At 37.4% G+C, this 21,482-nt stretch overlaps 1 protein-coding gene and 1 pseudogene across 3 annotated transcripts in view; one reads left to right on the top strand and one right to left on the bottom strand.

Moving 5' to 3' along the window:
• PCSK5 (proprotein convertase subtilisin/kexin type 5) overlaps positions 1 to 21,482 on the top strand; it is a 442,208-nt gene that overhangs the window by 157,470 nt on the left and 263,256 nt on the right. For all 3 annotated transcript variants that reach the window (XR_001793338.4, XM_051858772.3, XM_008256582.5), the window contains exons 6-7: positions 8,130 to 8,218; positions 12,077 to 12,249. Coding sequence is in view for 2 of the 3 variants with exons in the window: in XM_051858772.3 (XP_051714732.2) it covers positions 8,130 to 8,218; positions 12,077 to 12,249 (262 nt within the window). In the remaining variant the exon portion in view is untranslated. The remainder of the gene's footprint in view (positions 1 to 8,129; positions 8,219 to 12,076; positions 12,250 to 21,482) is intronic.
• On the bottom strand, positions 11,787 to 11,919 carry LOC127484921 (U2 spliceosomal RNA; annotated as a pseudogene).

Genomic DNA, 21,482 nt, shown 5'->3' with positions numbered 1-21,482 from the left:
TGGAACAAGTAATATAGTAGATGATAAACTTGGTAAGAAAAAGCAGTAGAACAAAGACTGGCATGATCTTTAAGTCAAGATATTTTTTAAGAGGAATAATGGTATACTGAGGTAAAAAAAAATACTTTTTGTTTCAAATTTACTAAGGCTCTGACAGTATCCTAAAGAGAATCAGGGAAATGATACAATAAATAGCATTTAAAAATTCTTGTTTGTCTACATCTACCTTATTTGAAATGATGTTTAATTTAAATTACTATAGATCCATTATAAATTACATAATTCAATTATCTTCTGGAAGTCCCAGAAAATATGTAATTTTTTTTTTTTTTTGTGAACATGCAGAAGAGAGCTTAACAGATGTCTAATTCTCCAAGGAGTACTTACTACATGGAAATTGACTAGTAGAGACATGAAAGTTAGAGTACAATATAATGAGTATATTGTTTTCTGGACAAGAATTTACTGAAATTTTTTTTTCTCTGTGGCATGACTACCCTAATTTTACCTAATATCATCCTCTGATCTCTGAGCAAAAATACATCTGAAGTACAGACTTCATTATTGTGGCTTTTATACTTAATGGCCATTATGAACATACTTATTACTGACCACCCTTGTTCCTTGCGAGTAGAAAAAAAATTGCATATTGTTCACACTCTTGAACTTCAAAGAGGTCATGATAATATCTATTGTTCCTTGATTTATTCATGTCAAAACTCTGAGTCTAACTAAGATTTGAAAGTAAAAAAGACAACTGGTACTTTTCTTAGGGTAATGATCATTGTCATCTTAAGAGAGTGGGCTATATAAATGCAGTTGAGCTAAATGGACCCTCAATTACAGTATTTTGTAATATGTTATTTAATTTATACTCGAAACATGTGAGTCAGCAGTAGAGTGAGGGTTCAGTTCCAGTAATTTCACTGTCTTCCAAAAATAGTTCACACATTAGAATGTAGAAAAATGTACAGAAATCTTTATAAGAAACCTTTTTGTGAAGAAACAATCACTCTGTTATTCATTCATGAGCATTTGCTATGCATTAATGGTGCATATAATTTGTGCAAGGCTTTGTTACACTTCAGAACTGGTAGTTATTCCATTTTTTAGTGGTATGGTAGACTAGATAGTAAATTAAATCTCTCTTAGTATAGTCCATCTAAAACTCCTGGGAAAGCAATAAGGAACATTTTAGTGCCTGATTGGGTTGGTGGAAATCTACAAGCCTATATGGGCTCATGCTTTTTCTAGGATGAGCAACCAATCTCAGCCAGCCTGAAGCTGTATTTTAACAAGCCCAGATATGGCAGGACATAAGTCCAATTGGGTGAGAGAGGACCCCTGCTTAAAACAGAACCCCTGAGGCATCATCTTTACCCATGGGGGAAACAATCCTACACACACTGAGACAGGACATATTTGACTTTCTTGACTTGGGTAATAGATAGGACAAAGTAATTCATAAATAACTACTCTTTAAGAATTACAGCACTTATAAGATTTACACCTGTAAATCATTATTACATGTATAGCTGAACTTTTAAATTTGGTTGAACAGATCCTGGTTGATTTACTTCCAAACATGTGGCAGAAGCAAATTTAAATCATCTTGTGGAGCAGTGAGCTCTCCACCCCAGCCTCAAAGAATTCACAAGGACTAAAGTGGGTGGGTGGCAGGGACTTAAGTACTTAAGCTGTCATCTGCTGCCTTCCTAGGATGTGCATTATTAAGAAGCTGGATTGGAAGCAGAGTAGTGGAGGCTCATACCAGGCACTCCCAGTGGAAGGAACACATCTCAAGTGACAACTTCAACTGCTATACCAAACACCCACCCCAATAGAGCTGATTATTTATAAATGTTTTAGGAAAAAGGAACTATAAGAATTAACCAAGCAGATTTTCAAAAGAGTTTCAACAAATGAAGTATATAATAATTGAAGTGAATAATCCAGTAAATAGGTTAAATAGCAGGTTAATAATAGCTGAAGGTAAGTGAGATATAGAATTGAACAAGTTACACAGCATGCAGCCCAGACAGAGAAAGTTATGGGAAGTCTGAAGGAGAGATTAAGCATTAAAAGATATCATGAAAAGTCTAATATATTCTTAGTTGGGATTCTGAAAGGAGAGCTGGAGAATGATTGAAAAGAAGTTTTCAGAGATAATAGCTAAACATTCTGAGAAATCAGATGTCAAACTACAGGTTTACAAATTCTAAAGAAGAATTTTTTAAAAGCCATGCACACGAAATCTTAATGAAACTTTCAAATAGAAAAGTTAAAGAAAAGATTTGGAAAACACTTAAGGGAAATCATAGGAGTCTCCCTTTATCTGCAGGGCATATTTTCCAGGACCTCACAGATAGTACTACACATGGCATATGCTTTTATTACTATACATACATACCTATGATGAAGTGGGTTTTATTATTTATTTCACAGACAGAGAGACAGAGGGGGAGAGATTGAGAAAACAAGAGTTCTTGTCCACTGATTCATTCCCCAAACAATTGGTGCTAGGCTGGGCTAAGCCAGGAACTGGGAACTCCATCCAGATCTCCCATGTGGGTAGCAGGAACCCAATTACTTGAGTCATCATTGCTACCTCCCCAGGTCTGCATTACCAACAATCTGGGGTTAGAAGCCAGAGCCAGGTACTGAGCCCAGGTATAACAGTGTCAAATGTGGGCATCTCAACTAATGTTGGCTGCTAGGCTAAATGTTCACCATGAAGCTTAATTTGATTTTAATTTAAAAATTTTAATTTAAAAATTTTATTTGAGAGGCAGAGAGGAGAGAGAGAAAGAGAGAGAATTAATTCTCATCTGCTGGTTTATAGCTCAGATGCGTTCCAAGCCCAGGGTTTGACCAGCGCTGGAGCCCAGAACTGGAAAAACAATCCAAGTCTCCTGTGTAGAAGGGAGGAACTCAATTATTTGAGTCATCACTGACTTCCAGGTTCTGTGTTGGGAAGCTGGACTCAGGAGCTGGAACCAGGAGTCAAACTCAGTCACTCTGGTGTGGGATATTGTTACCTTAACTGATAGGCTGAATTCCTGCTTCCTATAGTGAACTTTAATGTATAATTTAGGTACAGTAAAGGATACAAACAACAATAATAAAATAGAGCAATTATAATGATAGACTAATAAAAGTAGTGTGAATATGCTCTTCTCCATATGTTCTTCTCTCTCTCTCTCTCTCTCTCTCTCTCTCTCTCAATACATTTTACCTTTTAGCTTAAACAAAGCACTATATAGCCTCTCTTTGGCGTATCTGAATTTCCTGCACCACTACTCTGCGCTTTCAGGCCATTATGAAGTAAAGAAAGGGTTGCTTGAACAAGCACTGAACTACGGCAACAATCAAGCTGATAACCTAGAATGGTAGTAGCAGGTAATGTTTGTAGAGTGAATATGCTGGACAAAAGGATGATTGACATCCTTGACAGGATGGAATAAACAGTCCAAGATTTCATAACACTACTCAGAATAGTGTGCACTTGAAAATTTATGAATTGTTTACTTCCAGAATATTTCATGTAGTATTTTCAAACTATAGTTGACTGTAGATTTCCCAGATGGACAATTTATCTCCAGAAAAAATGGGAGCTAGAAGACAATGGGACAATATCTTTGAAGTGCTGATAATCCATAATTCCATTCCCTGTGAAATTATTTTTCAATAACAAAAGTTATTGAAAATAACAACCAAAGTCGTTTTCTGAAGCTATCAAAAGAATTTTGAGGAGGCAGGTGCTTCTTTAACCTAGTAGATAATATGCCTGCATCCCAAATAAGAGTGCCTGGGTTTGAGTCCTGACTCTAGTTTCCCACCATTGTGGACTCTGGAAGATAGCAATGATGGCTCAACTGGTTGGGTTCTTGCTTCCATTGTGGGAGACCTGCATAGTGTTCTGTCTCCCAGCTTAGACCCTAGACCAGCCCCAGCCATTGCAGGCACTGGCATTTGAACATTGAACCAGCAGATAGGAGCATGCTCTGCTTTCATTCTCTTTCTTTATGCCTCTCAAATACATAAAAAAATTAAGGACAAAAAAAGAATTTGACTAACAAAGACTCTCTGAAAAGACATTAGCATTAGAATGTTATTGAGAAAGAAATCAATGATCCCAGAACAATGTACAATCTACAAAAAGAAAGAACCAGAATAATGTATTTTGTGAATTTAAACAAACATTATTTAAAATAGTAGCAGTAATGGTAAAAAATTTTAGTATGGCTAAAAAATCCAAGACATATTCTTGAGAAGCTCATATGTAGTATAAAACATAGGTAATCAGAGTTAAAGTTTTCTAAAGCTGTATCATATGGAAGAGGTAAATAGAGAAAAATTACAGAAATGAACATGAATGTGTCAACAAATACAACTACTGCAATAGGAAGTACTTTCTACATACGCTACAGACAGATAGTCTAACTTGAGAAAATTATGTTCTTATGAGCCATAGCTAATAACATAGAACATTTGAAGATAGAAAAATTAAAATAATTTACAAGTTAAATATTAATCAGCTTTTTTTAACTGCAAGAGCCATAGTGTTACTAAATATTCATGAATGATTTGTTCACTAGGATGATCAATAATTCCATTTTAAATTAATAGAATGGAAGTCTGTCAATAAAACAAAGTTAGAAGAAATGTAAATAACAGTAACACATCCACAGTGTAATAAGCAAGCATGATTTAATGGACATATAAAAACAATTGGAGAATACCATCTTTTTTTTTCTTTTTTTTTTTTTTTTGACAGGCAGAGTGGACAGTGAGAGAGAGAGACAGAGAGAAAGGTCTTCCTTTGCCGTTGGTTCACCCTCCAATGGCCGCCGTGGCTGGCATGCTTGCGGCCAGCGCATCGCGCTGATCCGAAGGCAGGAGCCAGGTACTTATCCTGGTCTCCCATGGGGTGCAGGGCCCAAGCACTTGGGCCATCCTCCACTGTACTCCCTGGCCACAGCAGAGAGCTGGCCTGGAAGAGGAGCAACCGGGACAGAATCCGGCACCCCGACCGGGACTAGAACCCGGTGTGCCGGCGCCGCAAGGCGGAGGATTAGCCTAGTGAGCCGCGGCGCCAGCTGAATACCATCATTTTCAAGCATGTAGAATGTACTAACACTGATCATGAATTTGGCCATTGTATGGATCTCACAGGTTCTAATTGGTTCCTTGAAATTATATTCTTTTGTCACAGAGTAAAGAAGATAATAATCAATATAAAAAAACTATTGATACATACTCAATTATCAAAATGAAAGTGAAACATGGACCAAAGAAAAAACCAGAACTTAATTTAAAACAGAGGTCCTTGTGGTCCAGTAACACTTCACATTAATTAATAATAGATAAAATAAATTGTGAGTACAGTGGACTCATTAACAAATAAGAATTTGAATGAAAATAACTTACACCGTGAAGTAATATTGCATAAGGGCCTAATAAAGAATCATGGTTAATAACTTCTAGGTTCAGGGAGAAATTAGAGTTGAGCATGGGGCTTACAAAAGAAATAGTTTCACTTTTAAAGAATTGATCACTTTTCAATGACTGAAGCAATTGAACCAAATGCCAGAAGGGTATGATAATTATTAATCTACCAAAATTAAATTCTGTGTATGACTATCCAAAAAGTGTCCTAAGTAAGATCATATTCCAGATACAAATTTGGATACATATTTGCAACAAATAATATCGGAAAGGCTGTAAGAAACTTTGGCAAAGGGCATATAAAGGTTATTCACAAAGCAATAACTAGAAATAGCTAATAAATATTTGAAAAGAGTTCAACAGCAAATATCATCAGGAGGTGGGAAAGAAACAACAATGAGGTAACATTTTTCATGACAGATTGACAAGGATAAAAGAGACTAAAAAACAAATTACACAGAGCATTGTGTACACAGGGATTATCCAGATATTTTCTCCCTTCTTCATAGGGTCATTCACCTTGGCTTATGGGATCTCTTTCTCTCACTCTCACTCTCGCTCTTGCTCTCTCTCTTCGCAGTACATAAAAAGATTTTATAGTAATATTTTCAGTCTTGCAGTTTTTATGAGATTTGGTTATATTACTTTCATGTGCTGTTAACAATTTGACAGTGTATTCTGCGCTCTTTGATACAGTAATTCTACTGCTATGAATTTGTCCCAAGGTGTAAAATGATATATATACTCAAGATTGGCTTGTTAATTATAGTGAAGACTGGGTAAATTTCTAGGAACGGAGAGCCTGTTTAAGAGATTATGATGTATGTTGTATCCATAGAGACAGACAGACACACACACATACACACACCACGCACTCAAACCACATTTACATGAGAAAACTTCAAAAGGTTCATGGAAAATGGAATTAACAGCTGTTTTTTATCTTGGCGCAAAAAAATGAAATCCATGCCTATGAGAAGTGTTCAAAAAGTTCATGAAAAATGTATATTATGAAGAAACTACATGAATTTCATAGGCTTTTGGCACCAAAATAAACTTATCTTTTAATTCCATTTTGTACTTTTTGAAGTATACTCATGTCTATTTACCATTTATAAAAATTATGCAATATATTAATAACCATAACATGATACATACAATAATACTTAAATAGCAAGAGGTGTATGATATTAAAAAGTAAAAAAAAATAATAGATAATATTTCTTTCATGTAAAGCTGCATGTACACCTAACAGTAGTTTTATTTCAAAGCAGGCATGGCCTGGGGTAACTGTGCTATAAAATAAAAAGCACTGGAATGGAATTTGGGGACCTGAGTTTTTCTAACTGTGCTGCTTTAGACAGATCTCTTCACATCTCAGGTCTTCCTAGATGCTTTCCTCTCTAAAAATGAGGGAAGGGGTAAGTACCAGGCTTCACTGGCAATGACAGATGCACCATCATGGTTGTCACATCATCTTCTGCAGCTGTGACCATCAGTCACTAGACTGTGTGTTCTCTCTGGACTCACACACTTCTTCTCCATTACTTGATTCAGACAACCATTGCCCAAGAGATTATACTTAAACTTCTGTGCCTTCCTGACAAGGTGATATTAGAAATACTTTCAGCAAAAAAATAGTTCCGATGAAGGAACAGTTATCATGGAAAAGAAATAGCAAGGAATGCTTTGGAAAAAATAATTTTCTATTTGGCATATCAAGAAATAAAAAGATGAAAAAAACAGGTGAAACATCTTGATACTACAAAATACTTCAAAAGTTCGTGGACTGAAAGTGTGTTTTCCATGAACTTTTTGATATATCCTCATATTTTATTAAATGAAATTTTCAATATGTAATCGATATAAAAGTATTGAGATTCTTTTTTTCAAATTTTTGAAGCTGTATATTTATGACATATACTATTTTATTATTTATTCTTATTTATTTTTGTATACGAGAAGCAGAGAGACACAGAATAAGAGAAATAGGGATCTTTGATGTGCTGATTCACTCCCTAAATGGCCACAAATCTCTCAATCCAGTTTTCCCAAGAGGGTTGCAGGGACTTTTACATGCCTCCCAGGTGCACTCCAGCGGAAGCCTGAGCTCATACCCAGCCAGTGTGATAAAGAAAGAGGGTGTTTGAACCGGTGTCGACATCTAGGCCAAACCCCAACCGAACAATACTATTTTAGATCAATTTTCATTGGAAATACCTTACCTGTATTTTAGTACATTCTTTAAAAATCTGCTTTGCATCCCACATTTTTAAGTTTTCTAATAACTGTGCATTTTAAAATCTAATTAATTAAAATTAAATAAAGTTAAAAATTGAGTTGAGGTCAAACTATTCCAATAGTCCCATATGGCTAGCGGCTACCATATTGGTCAGCAGAAGTTTGAATACAAAGAAACATTTGGTTTTAGCCTTGATGGAGATTTTCTTTTTGGGAGAGTAAGATATCAAAAATAAACATATCCAGAAAATATCCAAAACAATGTAATTAAGTGCTAGAAGTTTGTCACAAACAAAGTGCTACTTGGGTAGGAAGTTCCAGAAAAAATCACAGCTGGATCCATTCCTCACCACTTTGAAGTCTGAGTGGTGGCAAGGATATATTAAGTTTGTGAGAAGGTAGGGTTCTGCTTTAGAAATGTGTGTGTGTTCTGCCTGCAGGCACGGGACCCGCTGTGCTGGGGAAGTGGCTGCCGCTGCAAACAACTCTCACTGCACTGTCGGAATTGCTTTCAACGCCAAGATTGGAGGTATGCGGAACTAATACGTCAGACTGTAGAAATATGCCCGTTGTTTCTTGCTAACTGGTTTTCAGGACCCTTTTTTGAACCAAAGATAGGCTAATCTTTCCATAACAGTGTTCAACCATTACTGACAGAAAAACGACTGGGTTAACATAAGTTGTTAAATAAAAAGACTTCTGAGGTAGTACCTTAAAATGCTGCACACATACTTTTTGAAAACTCTACTAGTGGAGTCACTGACAGCTGTATCGAAACTGTACAGTTGCTGCCTGGGTGAGAAAAACTAAAAATGTAAACTTCAGGAAGGAGGAAAGGTGGGGGCATGGCCAAGAGGGAGGGTAGGGCGGGAAGTGTCACTATGTTCCTCAATCTGTGTAAATGAAATACATGAAATTCCTTAAATAAATACTTTAAATAAATACCTCAAATAGAATTTAAAAAAGAAAAAGAATAAATAAAAATTAGCACTCCAAGGCACTATAAAAAAATGTTAACATTAAGCCCAGGTATCCCTGTGCATGGAAGCATTTTGAAATTTCATTTTCCTTAAGCTTACAAAAACTTTATTTTCATTGAATTAAAATGGTAGAATCTCCTGTTGCAGCCACATAACTTAATGATACTATTTCCATGACTGGTTCCAGATTATATCTATACACACGCACAAAAACACCTAGGTGCATATTCAGATATATGCATGATTACCATAAAGACACAGCCGAAGAAACATAAATTCAAGCATTGATAACAGCAAACTCTGACTTTCCCATTTGTAATCTTTCCTGTATTCAGCAGCCTGGTGCCACAGCCACACAAAAATGGGGTAAAAACATTGTATTAGGTTTTATGGATCCTACCGACTTTATCATTATGCCTGGCATGAAGTATTGGCTAGGGGCCTCCCAAAGCCCGTCATAAGATGAATGAAGCTTCCAGAACTAGACTGACCTCCTTGTTTCTAATACATTGTTTTTCCCAAATGGTAAACAGAGTTGGAACTTATAAAAATAAATGACAGTCCTTTCTAGGATAAAGATATAAACACAGAGGTCCTGTAATGTGAAATATTTAGGGTACAGTAGTCACCCCTTGTTCCCAGGGATATGTTCCAAGACCTCTGGTGGATGTTCCCATGGATAGTATCAAACTCTATCTGCATATCTATGCCTATGATAGAGATGAGATTCAGTGGAGGATAATGGCAAAAATAAATTATAATTACAAATTATAAAAATATGCTATACTATTCATTTAAAACCTGAATTATTTCAGACATTTTCCATTTAATATTTTTGGACCACAAGTGACCACTGGTTAACTAAGACTGTGATGACTGAAGCCACAGATAAAGGAGGGATTGCTATAAATGCGCTATAGCGTAACACACCAACGATGCTAAGAACAAGTTTTCTGAAACTACCTTGACTATCAGTCCATAGTAAATTTGGCCTCCTTCTTCCCTTTGTGTCACCCTGGATTCTTAGAGTATGCAGTGTCTTAGACAGCAATCAGCTGTACTCAGAGAGCATCTGTTGCATGTCAAGGGGAAGGCCAGGGAAGAACCAAGGAAAGGAGACAAAAGCTTTCCTGGTGAATGACAAGGATGCCGGAGGCCCCTCGTTTCCAGAGAAAGCCGGATCCATGGCTGCCCAGCCAAGCTTTTGCACAGTTCAGGGCGCAGTCTGTAACACACAGACACACCGAAGATCACCATCATAACTGTCCAACACAAACCCGGCACTCTTGCTGACCTTGAAGAAATAAAAGGATGCACTTGTGAACTCTCGAATAAACTACTGCCTTCACTTAACAATACCTTAGTGAAGAAGGTAAACATATGGCTATGACCAAAATTGTTGCAAAACAAGAACACTCTGAATTCTAAGGCCTGAAGCCTTAGAATTAAATTAGGAAACAGAGCAGCTTTTTATCTTTAAAACTTGATGAAATGAAATTCCTCTTTGTGAATTTTCCACCAGCAAATTATTACTCTCTATTTATGATTTACTAAGCTTTATTTTCCCATGAATTTTGCATAAATTGCACAACAAAGAAACTGAATTCGGGTGTTATGTCTGTACTCTCATGCTTACATTTAAATGCATGAGTGAAATTATTCTGGGTAGTTTGGGTTTAAAGAGTAAATAGTTTCGTTTTATGCTTTTAAATACAAAATCAGAAGATGAAGGCACTCATCCTTTGCCAAAAACATGCACGGATAAATTTTGAACATTCTTATTCATCTAAAACAAATCAGTGACTCCTCAGGACTCAGTAAATGAGTGTTCTACTCCCACAAAACAAACCACTGACAAACTTTTTAAATACAATTTCCATTCCATAATATTTCTAAAAGGATTTGTTCACAATCTTCATTCCCCACATTACTTGTCAACGTAACATACATCTCCTTTAAAATTCAAAAAATTGAGAAGAAAAGAAAGTAAAGAGATGTAACAACCAAATGCAATGTCATTAGAAGTACCTAAATTTGGTGTAGAAGTGTTGGATGAAAATAGGTACTTATTTCCATATTTTTGTAGACAATCTTAAGATGAGGTGCCATGTCAGTCATGGTATTTAAAATAGCTCAACCTAGCATATTCTCAGATGAAGAAAATGGAGCAAAATGTTGATAACTGTTTCATCCTGGCCATATAATGTGTTCGTTGTTCTTTCTTTCTGTTTTTCTTGGAAAGTTGTATAGTTAAAAATTAAACACTCTTAAAAATACAAGTAAGATCTGTCTCCTTCAAGAATGTTTTTCTTATCTACCAATATTCCTACTTCAATTCACATAGTCTCTAAAGTTGTTTGATTTGAGGATTTTACTTATTTCATGTCCATTTATTTAAGCAGTAAAATCTTGAAATTCTGCTACTAATAAGGTTTCTCAAAGCAATGACTTTGGTCTGTAAAGATAATTTTAAAATAATACAAAGTCTCACTGATGATATTTAGTTTATGCTGAGGAGATGCATACTTACTTAAAATTAGGTGTTTTGTTATTGGGAATCTCCAAAACAAAAAGAAAAAAGGTAACCTCAGCATTTTGCATATATATGTTTATGAGTCTTGATGTCTATTATTGTAAAATAGGGTTAATAATAAATTCCTGTTTGTCGGATAGGAATATGCTTAAATGAAGATTAATGACTAAACAGTTCTAAAACCCTTAGAGAATCTGAAATGTTCAAGTGCACAAAGAGCATTCTTATTATTTGACCTCTAAAGAACTTGACAAAAAGAAATATATTAACTTCACATCAATTTTACAGACTAGGGGATAATATTAAATATAGAGGAAATAAGACCAACCTAAGTTGGCAGTTTTCCATGTTATATGAGACTACAAAGGTTTAGGCTGTTTTATACCAATTTTGAACACAATTATTTAATGAAGACAAATTTAGGGATGAGAGATTGTTCAGAAGGCTTTTTGTCAAGTACTCAGGAGAGGTGAGGAGAGAGAGAGGGATTTTGGCAGCCATTTTAGGGATCGTAAAGTTGGAAAAGGAAACAGTGGATCAAAAAGATATATACTTTTTTAGTTTGTTCTTTTTTTTTTCCTCCAAGGGAGTGCACCATTCCCAGAGGTACTGCAATACCAGGTCAATGAATGGAGTGGACAGAGCAAGCTCCTTTTCCAACTCCCTGCTCCACAAATCCATTTATGCACATGGAAATTGCCTTTCCTCCCAAATTATCTTCTACATAGTATCCATTGTCCTTTTATTGGGGAAATATGTTAGCCTCAGTGCTGATTAGAAACATATTCTTTCTCCTCCAAATCTTGTATCTGGGGTATTGGGTGTCATGAAGCAAAGCCTCTCTAAGGCACTCTCTCTCCCCTCTGTTTTGAAGGAGTGCGAATGTTGGATGGAGATGTCACAGACATGGTGGAAGCCAAGTCGGTCAGCTACAATCCTCAGCATGTGCACATTTACAGCGCCAGCTGGGGCCCCGATGATGACGGCAAGACTGTGGACGGACCAGCTCCCCTCACCCGGCAAGCCTTTGAAAATGGCGTTAGGATGGTAGGGTGGTTTTTTAGTGTACATTCATTTAGAAAGCCAGAGACAGACAGAGATCTCCTGCAACAGCCAGTCAAAAGCCAGGAGCCAGGAACCCATTCTGGATATCCCATGTGTCTGGCCCTTGAGCCATCACTGCTGCCACTTGGGGTGCATATTAGCAGGAAGCTGGAATAAGGAGCAGTGCCAGAACTCAAACCTAAGCACTCTGATTTGGGATATCATACTCCAGGCAGCGTCTTTACCACTGCACTAAACCCCTCTTCCAGAATGTTAGTTTTGGAAACACAGTCTCATAACATTCTGTGTTGAAAGGTGATGCTTCTCATATAAGGAATCTGTGGGTTTGCATCCTCCATACTTAGAGGAGGAGCTCACAGGCTGAACCAGTAGATGGGTTACTGGAAAAAGATGTTGAACACTTGGAATTTTGAGTTGTTTTCATTCTGCCAATGAACTATGAGGCAGAGTTTCCTCTGAAGAGAACAGATGTATTTGAATGCTTATATCCATTCAACAAAATATATTAAATAATATGTCTGTCTTCCATTGGGAGAAGTAAATTCATGACAATGCAAGATTAAGTGCAAATATTAACATTCTTCAGTTGGCATTGATTGATGTAGATCACCCTACTGTGCCTCTGGGCATCTCCCTTTCTCAGGCCCTTCCCTGGTATCGCCTCTGTCTCAGAATAAGGATAGTTTTATACTGGCTCCCAATCTCCCTAAACAGGTAGCTTAAGCCATCTCCACTTTCACTGATTTCACTACAAAATTCAGGGACCACTCTTTCCCAAGAAACTGACCACAACATCCAAGTAATAAAATGTCTGTTTCAAATTGCAGATCTTAAGAAATCCTTTCTTATTTAAATTACACTAAAGTAAGGTAGCTAGTTCTTAGAGTCCTGAGAGGAGGGGTGCCCCTAGAACTGATATCTTTCTCTTTCTTACTCTTGAGTGGACATTTGGGTGAATTAAAACATGCATTTAATGATGTTTGCTGAAGACATCATTCCGTCCCTCCATATTATCCCTTTTCTTCCTCACCTCTTCTTAACTCCTCTGTAACATGAGGATGTTCCTACTCTCAATGTCTACCCACACATACTACTTTGTCTGCAATTCCTGGCTCTACATGGTACCATGCCCTAACCCCAAGTTCTATCAGTAATGACCAAATCCCTGTATGACATTCAAATTTCATCTGAAGCCTTCTCACTGTCCACACAATAATTAAATGTAAGCAGTGTCTCTCCTGTACTCCCTCTGTTTTATGTTCTTACTGGTATTACATAGAGTTCTTATCATACTGTGCTTTATATCAGAGTTAATTCTGGATGTATCTTCCCCACTAAATTCTAAGTTCCTAGAGAGCAGAATTTGTGTCCAACGCATTTTCAGGACTTTGTGAAACCTTGAGAGTATACTGAATTCTGGCGAGTACCCAAGAAGTGTTTGCTGAATCGAATTTAATTTACTACAAATGATGCTAACCACAGAGTTGTTATATATTCAACCCAGACTTGGAACTGTGGATTGCTTTCAATTGATTAGTGTAACCTTGCAGCTGGAGTAAAAATAATAATGATTCTGCCACACCTTTGTGGGATTGGTGTTACAGTTTTAACAGAAGAGCTGAGCTAAGCTGTCTCCTTGTTATTGTAAAATAGACAGGAGGGGAAAATTATGAACTTATTTGTAGATTCTTCCTAACTAAATGATAGTTCAGTTTTGGTTAAGACATCTACTTTCTTGTTCTGTTGTTTTTTCAGCTACATGAGAGCTCTTTTAAACTGTGGGATAAGGTTTTCACCCATTGCTTAGAATTTTCCTTTCAAGATTCCTTAGCACCAAGTGAATACACCCAAAGTAATCTGGTGATTTCATTACCAAAGCTGTGGGCTGCAAATTACTATTTTTTTCTTTATATGCCATCAATTAAATATTCATGCTAGTTAAGTAAGCCAATATTAGTTCATATTTAATCTCCCAATTCTGTGTATTGTTCTATAATAAAGACAATCTGAAATTTCTCATTAATATGAAATACTTACATTAATAATGCACATACTCTCATGAATGTGCATGCACATGTCAAGAATGTCTCATATTCAATACCTGGTTTTACTAATGGACTAACAAGTATGTTATTGAATCAAATGAAATGAACCAGGTCTTTATAAATGTATTTTTTCTGGAGAATCTTTCATTTGATGGAAATCTTAATCGAAAGCTTAATTTGTGAAGCAAATTAAAATGTGAAGTTGTGGTTGAAGGAAGTTTTAAAAAAATTAAGATCTGAAACAAGAGCATCTGAGAAAACTAATCAGATATATAGAAGGATTACATTTAGAGTAAAGTAATTTGGAAAAAATGTATAAAGATGACCACTTGTCTACAATTGTGTCACTGTATAGAGTATGGATGATACTTTTCCATGCTCTCATGCACAATAACATGCTAAACAGGATCATACTCCTTTGCACATAACAGTGTACCATGACCATCCTTCTCAGGAAACTCATTAGAACTCATTCATTTTATTTACCTAAGAAAAGTTTGCTGTATGAAGATAACATAATTTATTCAGCATTGCATTGACAATCTTTCAACAGTTTTGTTCCAAAAATAAAAAAGTAAATAAACCACAGAGTTCAGTTTTAAAATGAATAATCACCTTTTAGCATTGACATGGTAACAAAAGATACAACTCTTTGAAAAGAAGTAATTATTTTCTGACTCCTAGCATTGCACATTTAAATGTGGAAAAATAATGGTGATCTGTTTAAATTTAATAAAATCAACTAGATAGCATTTCCATGTGTTTAATATACATAGGCTTTCAATTCAGGCTAAGATTAAGTCTAATTTCTGCCATTTGTATCTCTGGCCTTATACAAATTACATTACTTCTCTTTTTTTCCTTGTCTTTTCTCTACTCTTCCCTCACTTACTTCTTCCCTCCCTCCCTCCTTCCCTTCCCTCCTTCCCTCCCCCCTCCTTCCTTCTCTCCCTTCTCTTCCTCCCTCCCTCCTTCCCTTCCTTCCTTCCTTCCTTCCCTCCCTTCCCTCACTCCTTCCTTCCTTCCCTCCCTCCCTCCTTCCCTTCCTTCCCTCCCTCCCTCCCTCCTTCCCTTCCTTCCCTCCCTCCCTCCTTCCCTCCTTCCCTCCCTCCATCCTTTCTTCCTTCCCTTCCTTCCTTCCCTCCCTCCCTCCCTCCTTCCCTCCCTCCCTCCCTCCCTCCTTTCTTCCTTCCCTTCCTTCCCTCCCTCCCTCCTTCCTTCCCTCCCTCCCTCCTTCCCTCCTTCCCTCCCTCCTTCCTTCCTTCCCTCCCTCCCTCCTTCCTTCCCTCCCTCCCTCCTTCCTTCCCTCCCTCCCTCCTTCCTTCCTTCCTTCCCTCCCTCCCTTTTTTCTTCCCTCCCTTCCTTCCTTCCCTCCCTCCCTCCTTCCTTCCCTCCCTCCCTCCTTCCTTCCTTCCCTCCTTCCTTCCCTCCCTCCCTCCTTCCTTCCTTCCCTCCTTCCTTCCTTCCCTCCTTCCCTCCTTCCCTCCTTCCCTCCTTCCTTCCTTCCCTCCCTCCTTCCCTCCCTCCCTCCTTCCTTCCTTCCCTCCTTCCTTCCCTCCCTCCTTCCTTCCCTCCCTCCCTCCTTCCTTCCCTCCCTCCTTCCTTCCTTCCCTCCCTCCTTCCTTCCTTCCCTCCCTCCTTCTTTCCTTCCCTCCTTCCCTCCTCCCTCCCTCCCTCCCTTCCTTCTTGGTGACAGAGCTATAGAGACTGACTATAAGACTGACAGAAAGAGCTCCCATCCAATCATTCACTCCCACAGTGGCTAGAACCAGGCCAGGCTGAAGCTGGGCACCAAGAACTCAAAGTCTCCCACATGAGTGACAGGGGATCCAACCACTTGAAGCATCATCTGTTGTTTCCCAGGGTGCATATTAGCAGAAAGCTGCAATTAGAAGCAGAGCCAAGACAAACACAGACACTTCAAAATGTGATGCAGGTGCCCCAACCAACAACTTAATATCAAGGCCAAATGCCTACACCTCTGCTTACATTTTCTCATCTACAATTGGGCAATAATAGAAGTCACTTCAGAGATGTTCTGGATGGTAAATGAGATAACACATATAAAGCAATTTGCAGAATACATAAAATATTATAAATGCTCAGTAAATTGTTTTCCTTTTCAGAGAAAAGGTAATGTCCTTCCAAAATACTGTTTGTTGGTTCTCAATCTCCTATCTTCTATTCTATCCCATGTCTTTACTTTCAGAGGAAATAAATACATTTTGCCCAGGGATTCCAAGGATTGATTGCACCCATTCCTTCTGCTTGTTAATCAAAAAAATGTACCAAATATTGCATTTCTAAATGCTCCCTGTTTGTTTATCATCAGATAAGCATTTGGCTAAATACAACACAGCACTGCTTTAAAAGACTTTAACACAATCAGAATGGATTCAATTTAGAGCCCCTTTAGAATTAATGTGCCAAAATTGTGTTAGAGAAACTATGTGATATAAACCATATTACTGTTGACAACTTGCTCTTTCTCCCAAGGATTGCATTTTATTTGATGCCAATGGGGCTGCATAAAATTAAATCCAAGAAATAAAGTAATATCATTTGGGCTTCATACAATTACTACTACTAATAATAATAATAATAGCAGCATAAGCAATATTTAATATTTTGGTCAATCTATTATACTATAGTCACATTTCTAAGCCCTAAAATAGACAATACCTTTTCATCTAAACAGTAATCTCTTAAGATAGATACTGTTCTGTTCAATTTTACAGATAGAGAAAACAGAAACTCAGCATAGCCAAAGAAGTAAGGACACAGGTCTCAAAAAATCTCTGGTGAATTCTATTACATGTTGTCTTTTTTTTTTTTTTTGGCACATTGACCTCCTGTCTTCATGCATGATCACATACCCTAGTTTTTCTCCTGTCTTGATGGTGAATCAACCATTCACCTTCTAAGGCACTTTCTCCATTTACTCACTGGATCCCAACCCTTCCTACCACATGAAACATCTGTCTTGAGAATTCTTTTTCCTTTGATCATCAAAATTTATCTCTCAACTCTTATCACCACCAACATATATCCATACTCTTAATTCTTCTGTCCTTTCTTATCTCCTTATCTCTTTCTTTTACTGCCTCATTTCTCTTTTTTCCTTTACAGCAAAATACCTTGAAGCCATTGTTTATCCTTGCCCTCTTCCAGCTCTCTTTTTCCATTATCTGTTGGAACCACTGCATCCACCCCAGGAATCCACTGAAGCTGCTCTTGTCAAGGTCGCAGACACTACCCTATGTGAAACCCAGTGCTTCTCTCTGACATTCGTCAAACTTGTCCTAACACATAGGCCTGCCTTGTTCTTGTTATACACAATATAGCACATATGCACTCCAACCCTTAAGAACCCCTTCCTTGAAGTTACTCTCTCTCCTTTTATTTATTTACTTACTAGTCTTGTCCCTAAATATTCAGAACAGTATCTGGTATTGAACAGGTATTTAGTGATGAATGAGTGAATGAATGGTTGAATGACTTTCATGCCAACTTGCTGCATATTCTTTGTTAATTGACTTAAGGACCACATTTGCATTGTTTTTACTTTTCTGAAACTGAGTAATTAACATACTTGGTGTAGGATGGTGATTCAAGTGTCCGGACCCTGGATTCAGATTCTCTACTTTGGGAATGAGGGCTCCAATACTTTCTTACCTTGTTCAAGTTAATTCTCCTCTCGGAGGTTCTGTTTCTTCCTCTATAAAATGGAGCTAAATGCTGGTGATTATTTTATAGGAGCGTTGTGAGGATTATATAGTTTAATGCTTTTAAAATACTCAGCAGAGTTCCTGGAACAGTGTAAAGTCTCTCTGTTATGACTTTTAATCATGTCACTGCAGAAAACGTGGAAGGATAATAAAAGTGAAATACTGATTACTATGTAAAGCACCATAAAAGTCTTGATTGTTCTAAATTTCTGGGTTTTATCAATTTCATATGGCTGAATGAATTTTATGGAGGGTATTTATGTAATCTTGAGCTTTTTTTATATTTATTATTTATTTGAAAGGCAAATTGGCAGAGAGAAATGGAGAGGGAGAGAGAGATTGATCTTCCATCCTCTGGTTCACTTCCCTAAATGGCTGCAACAACCAGGTCTGGGCCAGGTTGAAGCCAGGAGCCCAAAATTCCATCCTGGTCTTCCACATGGGTGACAGAGACCCAGGTACATTGGCCATCTTCTGCTGCCTTCTCGGAAGGCTGCATTAGAAGTGGAGTAGCCAAAACTCAAACTGACTCTCTGATATGGGATGCCAGCGTTGCAAGCAGTGGCTTAACCCATTGTGTCACAATGCTGGTCCTTGAGATTGTTTTTAAGGAATGACCTATTTATGCGGGTGACAATATCCAAGAGATTTTTTTTTTTAATTTATTTATTTGAAAAGCAAGACTACATAGAGAGGTTGGGAAACCAAGGAGAGAAAGAGATCTTCCATCTGCTGATTCACTCCCCAGATGGCCACAATGGCCCAGGCTGGTCCAGGCCACAGCCAGGAGTCAGGAACTTCATCCATGTCTCCCACATGCTCCTTGGGCATCTTCTATTTTCCCAGATACATTAACAGAGAATTGGACTGGAAATGGAGCAGCCAGGACCCAAACCAGCTTTGTAGGTGGGGCTTTACCCATTACACCATTGTATTCTATAAACCACTATTTAATAAAATGCTGAATAAAATGGGGTGGAATAAAAGAGTTTTGCTGTCAAGTACACTTTTAAACACCACTTACTGTATGCTGCTCTGAAAATTTAAAGCACGTTAAAGGCTCTGAGAACTGCAATAAAGAGACGCATTTAACTATATTCAATCAAGGTTCTCAACTTTAAATCACATAGAAATGTTTCTTTTCATGGACTTTAAAAATTGCTTTTAAATTTTATTTTAAATTCTGTGTGACTTTTTTATGAACATTCAGCCCAACTTGTTACATCTTTAAAATCAGGACTAGAGATAATGTTTAGAGGTTAGGTCAATTTTTACCAACATTTATATATTTCTTTACTTGCTGATAACACTACCATTCATTCAGTCTCACTTTCTGTAACCTATGATTTCTTCCATTCCTCTTCCTCATCATGTAATAATTTTACTTATACTAGTCCCTGAAATTCTGTTGAATCTTTCTTCTCATCCTCATGATTAGAACCAATCCCTCTCATGTAGACTTCCCCAATAGCACACTTCCAGTGTTTCCCAGCTTAAGCTTCAACCTTCCATTCAGCATGAACATGGCAGTCAGAGAAGGATTTTTACTGCTCCCCATGACCAGCAACGACAGACTTGGCTTGTTCCGAGAGCAAGTAGGGTCTCTCACAATTTTGCCAGGGGTCTCAGATTCAAAAGTTTCATGTCGTCTTAGGAAAGGACAACATGAAAGCTCCTCTCATTCAAATTGACACGATTCCCCTTACCATAGTGAGCATTTGGCCTGGCTGCTTGGCAGAGAGCTCCCTCAGGGGACACTCTGCTTCATCTTCCCAGTCATAAATAGGAAAATGATTTTGTAAAAAAGAATGACTTATTGACAGTGTTTCAGATATAGATGACCCCAAGTTTGCTATCAGAATAAAAAGCTAAGAGCCTAACATTTTCTTTGATAGACTCTATTCGTACATTTTTTCCTGGTAGCATTGAGGAGACATTCACTGGGTGGCTATATTATAATTTCAGACACTTTGCTAGGCAATTGGGAAAGATAAAGAATACTCACACCTAATCTTTGGGGAACTCACTATATAATGAGTAGTTCTAAATAAGGTACAAGCAAACTCCCAGAGTTCCTCTAGCTTACAGAATTTGGTACTCTATGACAGAATAAACAACACACAATAACAAAACTTACTGTTAAAACTGTAGTGCAATCTGCCTGTCTTAGAATCATCTTTTTTGCCCCATTTGGATTATTAAACTTTGTCAAGACGGCACAATTTGTATTCATCAGCAGGTGTTTAGTGCATTGACAGCATTTCACAATTTCCCAAAAAGTGCATTTAATAACATTCTTTAGAAAAATAGCAAAAAAGTTGAAACTAAATCTTTTCCATAGTCAGAAAATCTTATATTAAGGTTACTGAGACTTCTCTTATTATTTGCTCAAAAAACATTTAGTAATAACTCACTGTATGCCAATACTAGTTTGGCATTTATCTTAGTCCTTGTCTGTAGAAATCTTATAGCTCATAGTAGGTATTTTGGGAGCACGGCTTATGGAATTTTCTTTGCCATTTTATCTTACAAGTATACTTTCTAGTCCAGGCCACTTTTATTTAAGCATTTTAGACTCTGAGAATGCCAATTAAAGCATTCCATCAAATTCATAACAGAATTAAGTCAGTGTCAAAGATGAACAAGAGCATGTGACATCTGAAATCTGGTCCTTAATCTTTCCACTGGAACTATAGCCTTCATCCCATCCTCACACCATTGTTTTCAGGCATCCACACAGAAACCAAGGCATACATATATTTATCTATCTACCTATTTATTTTATTTAGGATTTAACTTGAGGGGCAGAGATAGAGAGACACAAAGGAATCTTATATACACTCTTTGACTCTCCAAATGCTCACAGCAGCCAGGGTTGGGCCAGGCTGAAACCAGAAACCCAGAACTCCATCCAAGTCTCCCATGAAGATAGCAAACACATAAGCACTCGAGCCATCATCTGCTGCCTCCCAGAATGTACATTATCAGGAAGCTGGATCAGAAGCAGAGGAATAAGTATTCAAATCAGGCACTTTGATATGAAATGAAGGCATCCCAAGTAACAACTTAACTGTGATACCAAATGGAGACCAAGACATTGGATGGACATCTCTTGGCATGTGTCTGGCTGCTGAGTCTCTTAGGAAGAGCCTGATTATTATTTTTCCTTCCCATCATCAGTTGCCTTTTTGATTCACCAGATTTAAAAACTGATAGGATATTTGGGGTATTTGATGAAAACACAAGGTTGTTCTGTAGTCACACATTGTCTGCTACATATGCTTGTGTGCACACACATACATATTTCTCCACGCTTAAATTAAAAGCATATGTTTACCAGGAGGGGAGAGAAGAGATATAATGAGCTTGTATAATAAAAGCAGTAATAATAATCATAATAAAATTAACTTATTCTGCCCAGGAGGGATATGTTTTTATCTGA

This window comes from Oryctolagus cuniculus, chromosome 1, assembly GCF_051225735.1.
Source record: "Oryctolagus cuniculus isolate XC-2025 breed Fujian yellow rabbit chromosome 1, ASM5122573v1, whole genome shotgun sequence".
Taxonomy (NCBI): domain Eukaryota; kingdom Metazoa; phylum Chordata; class Mammalia; order Lagomorpha; family Leporidae; genus Oryctolagus; species Oryctolagus cuniculus.
This window is presented reverse-complemented; position numbering and strand designations above follow the sequence as displayed.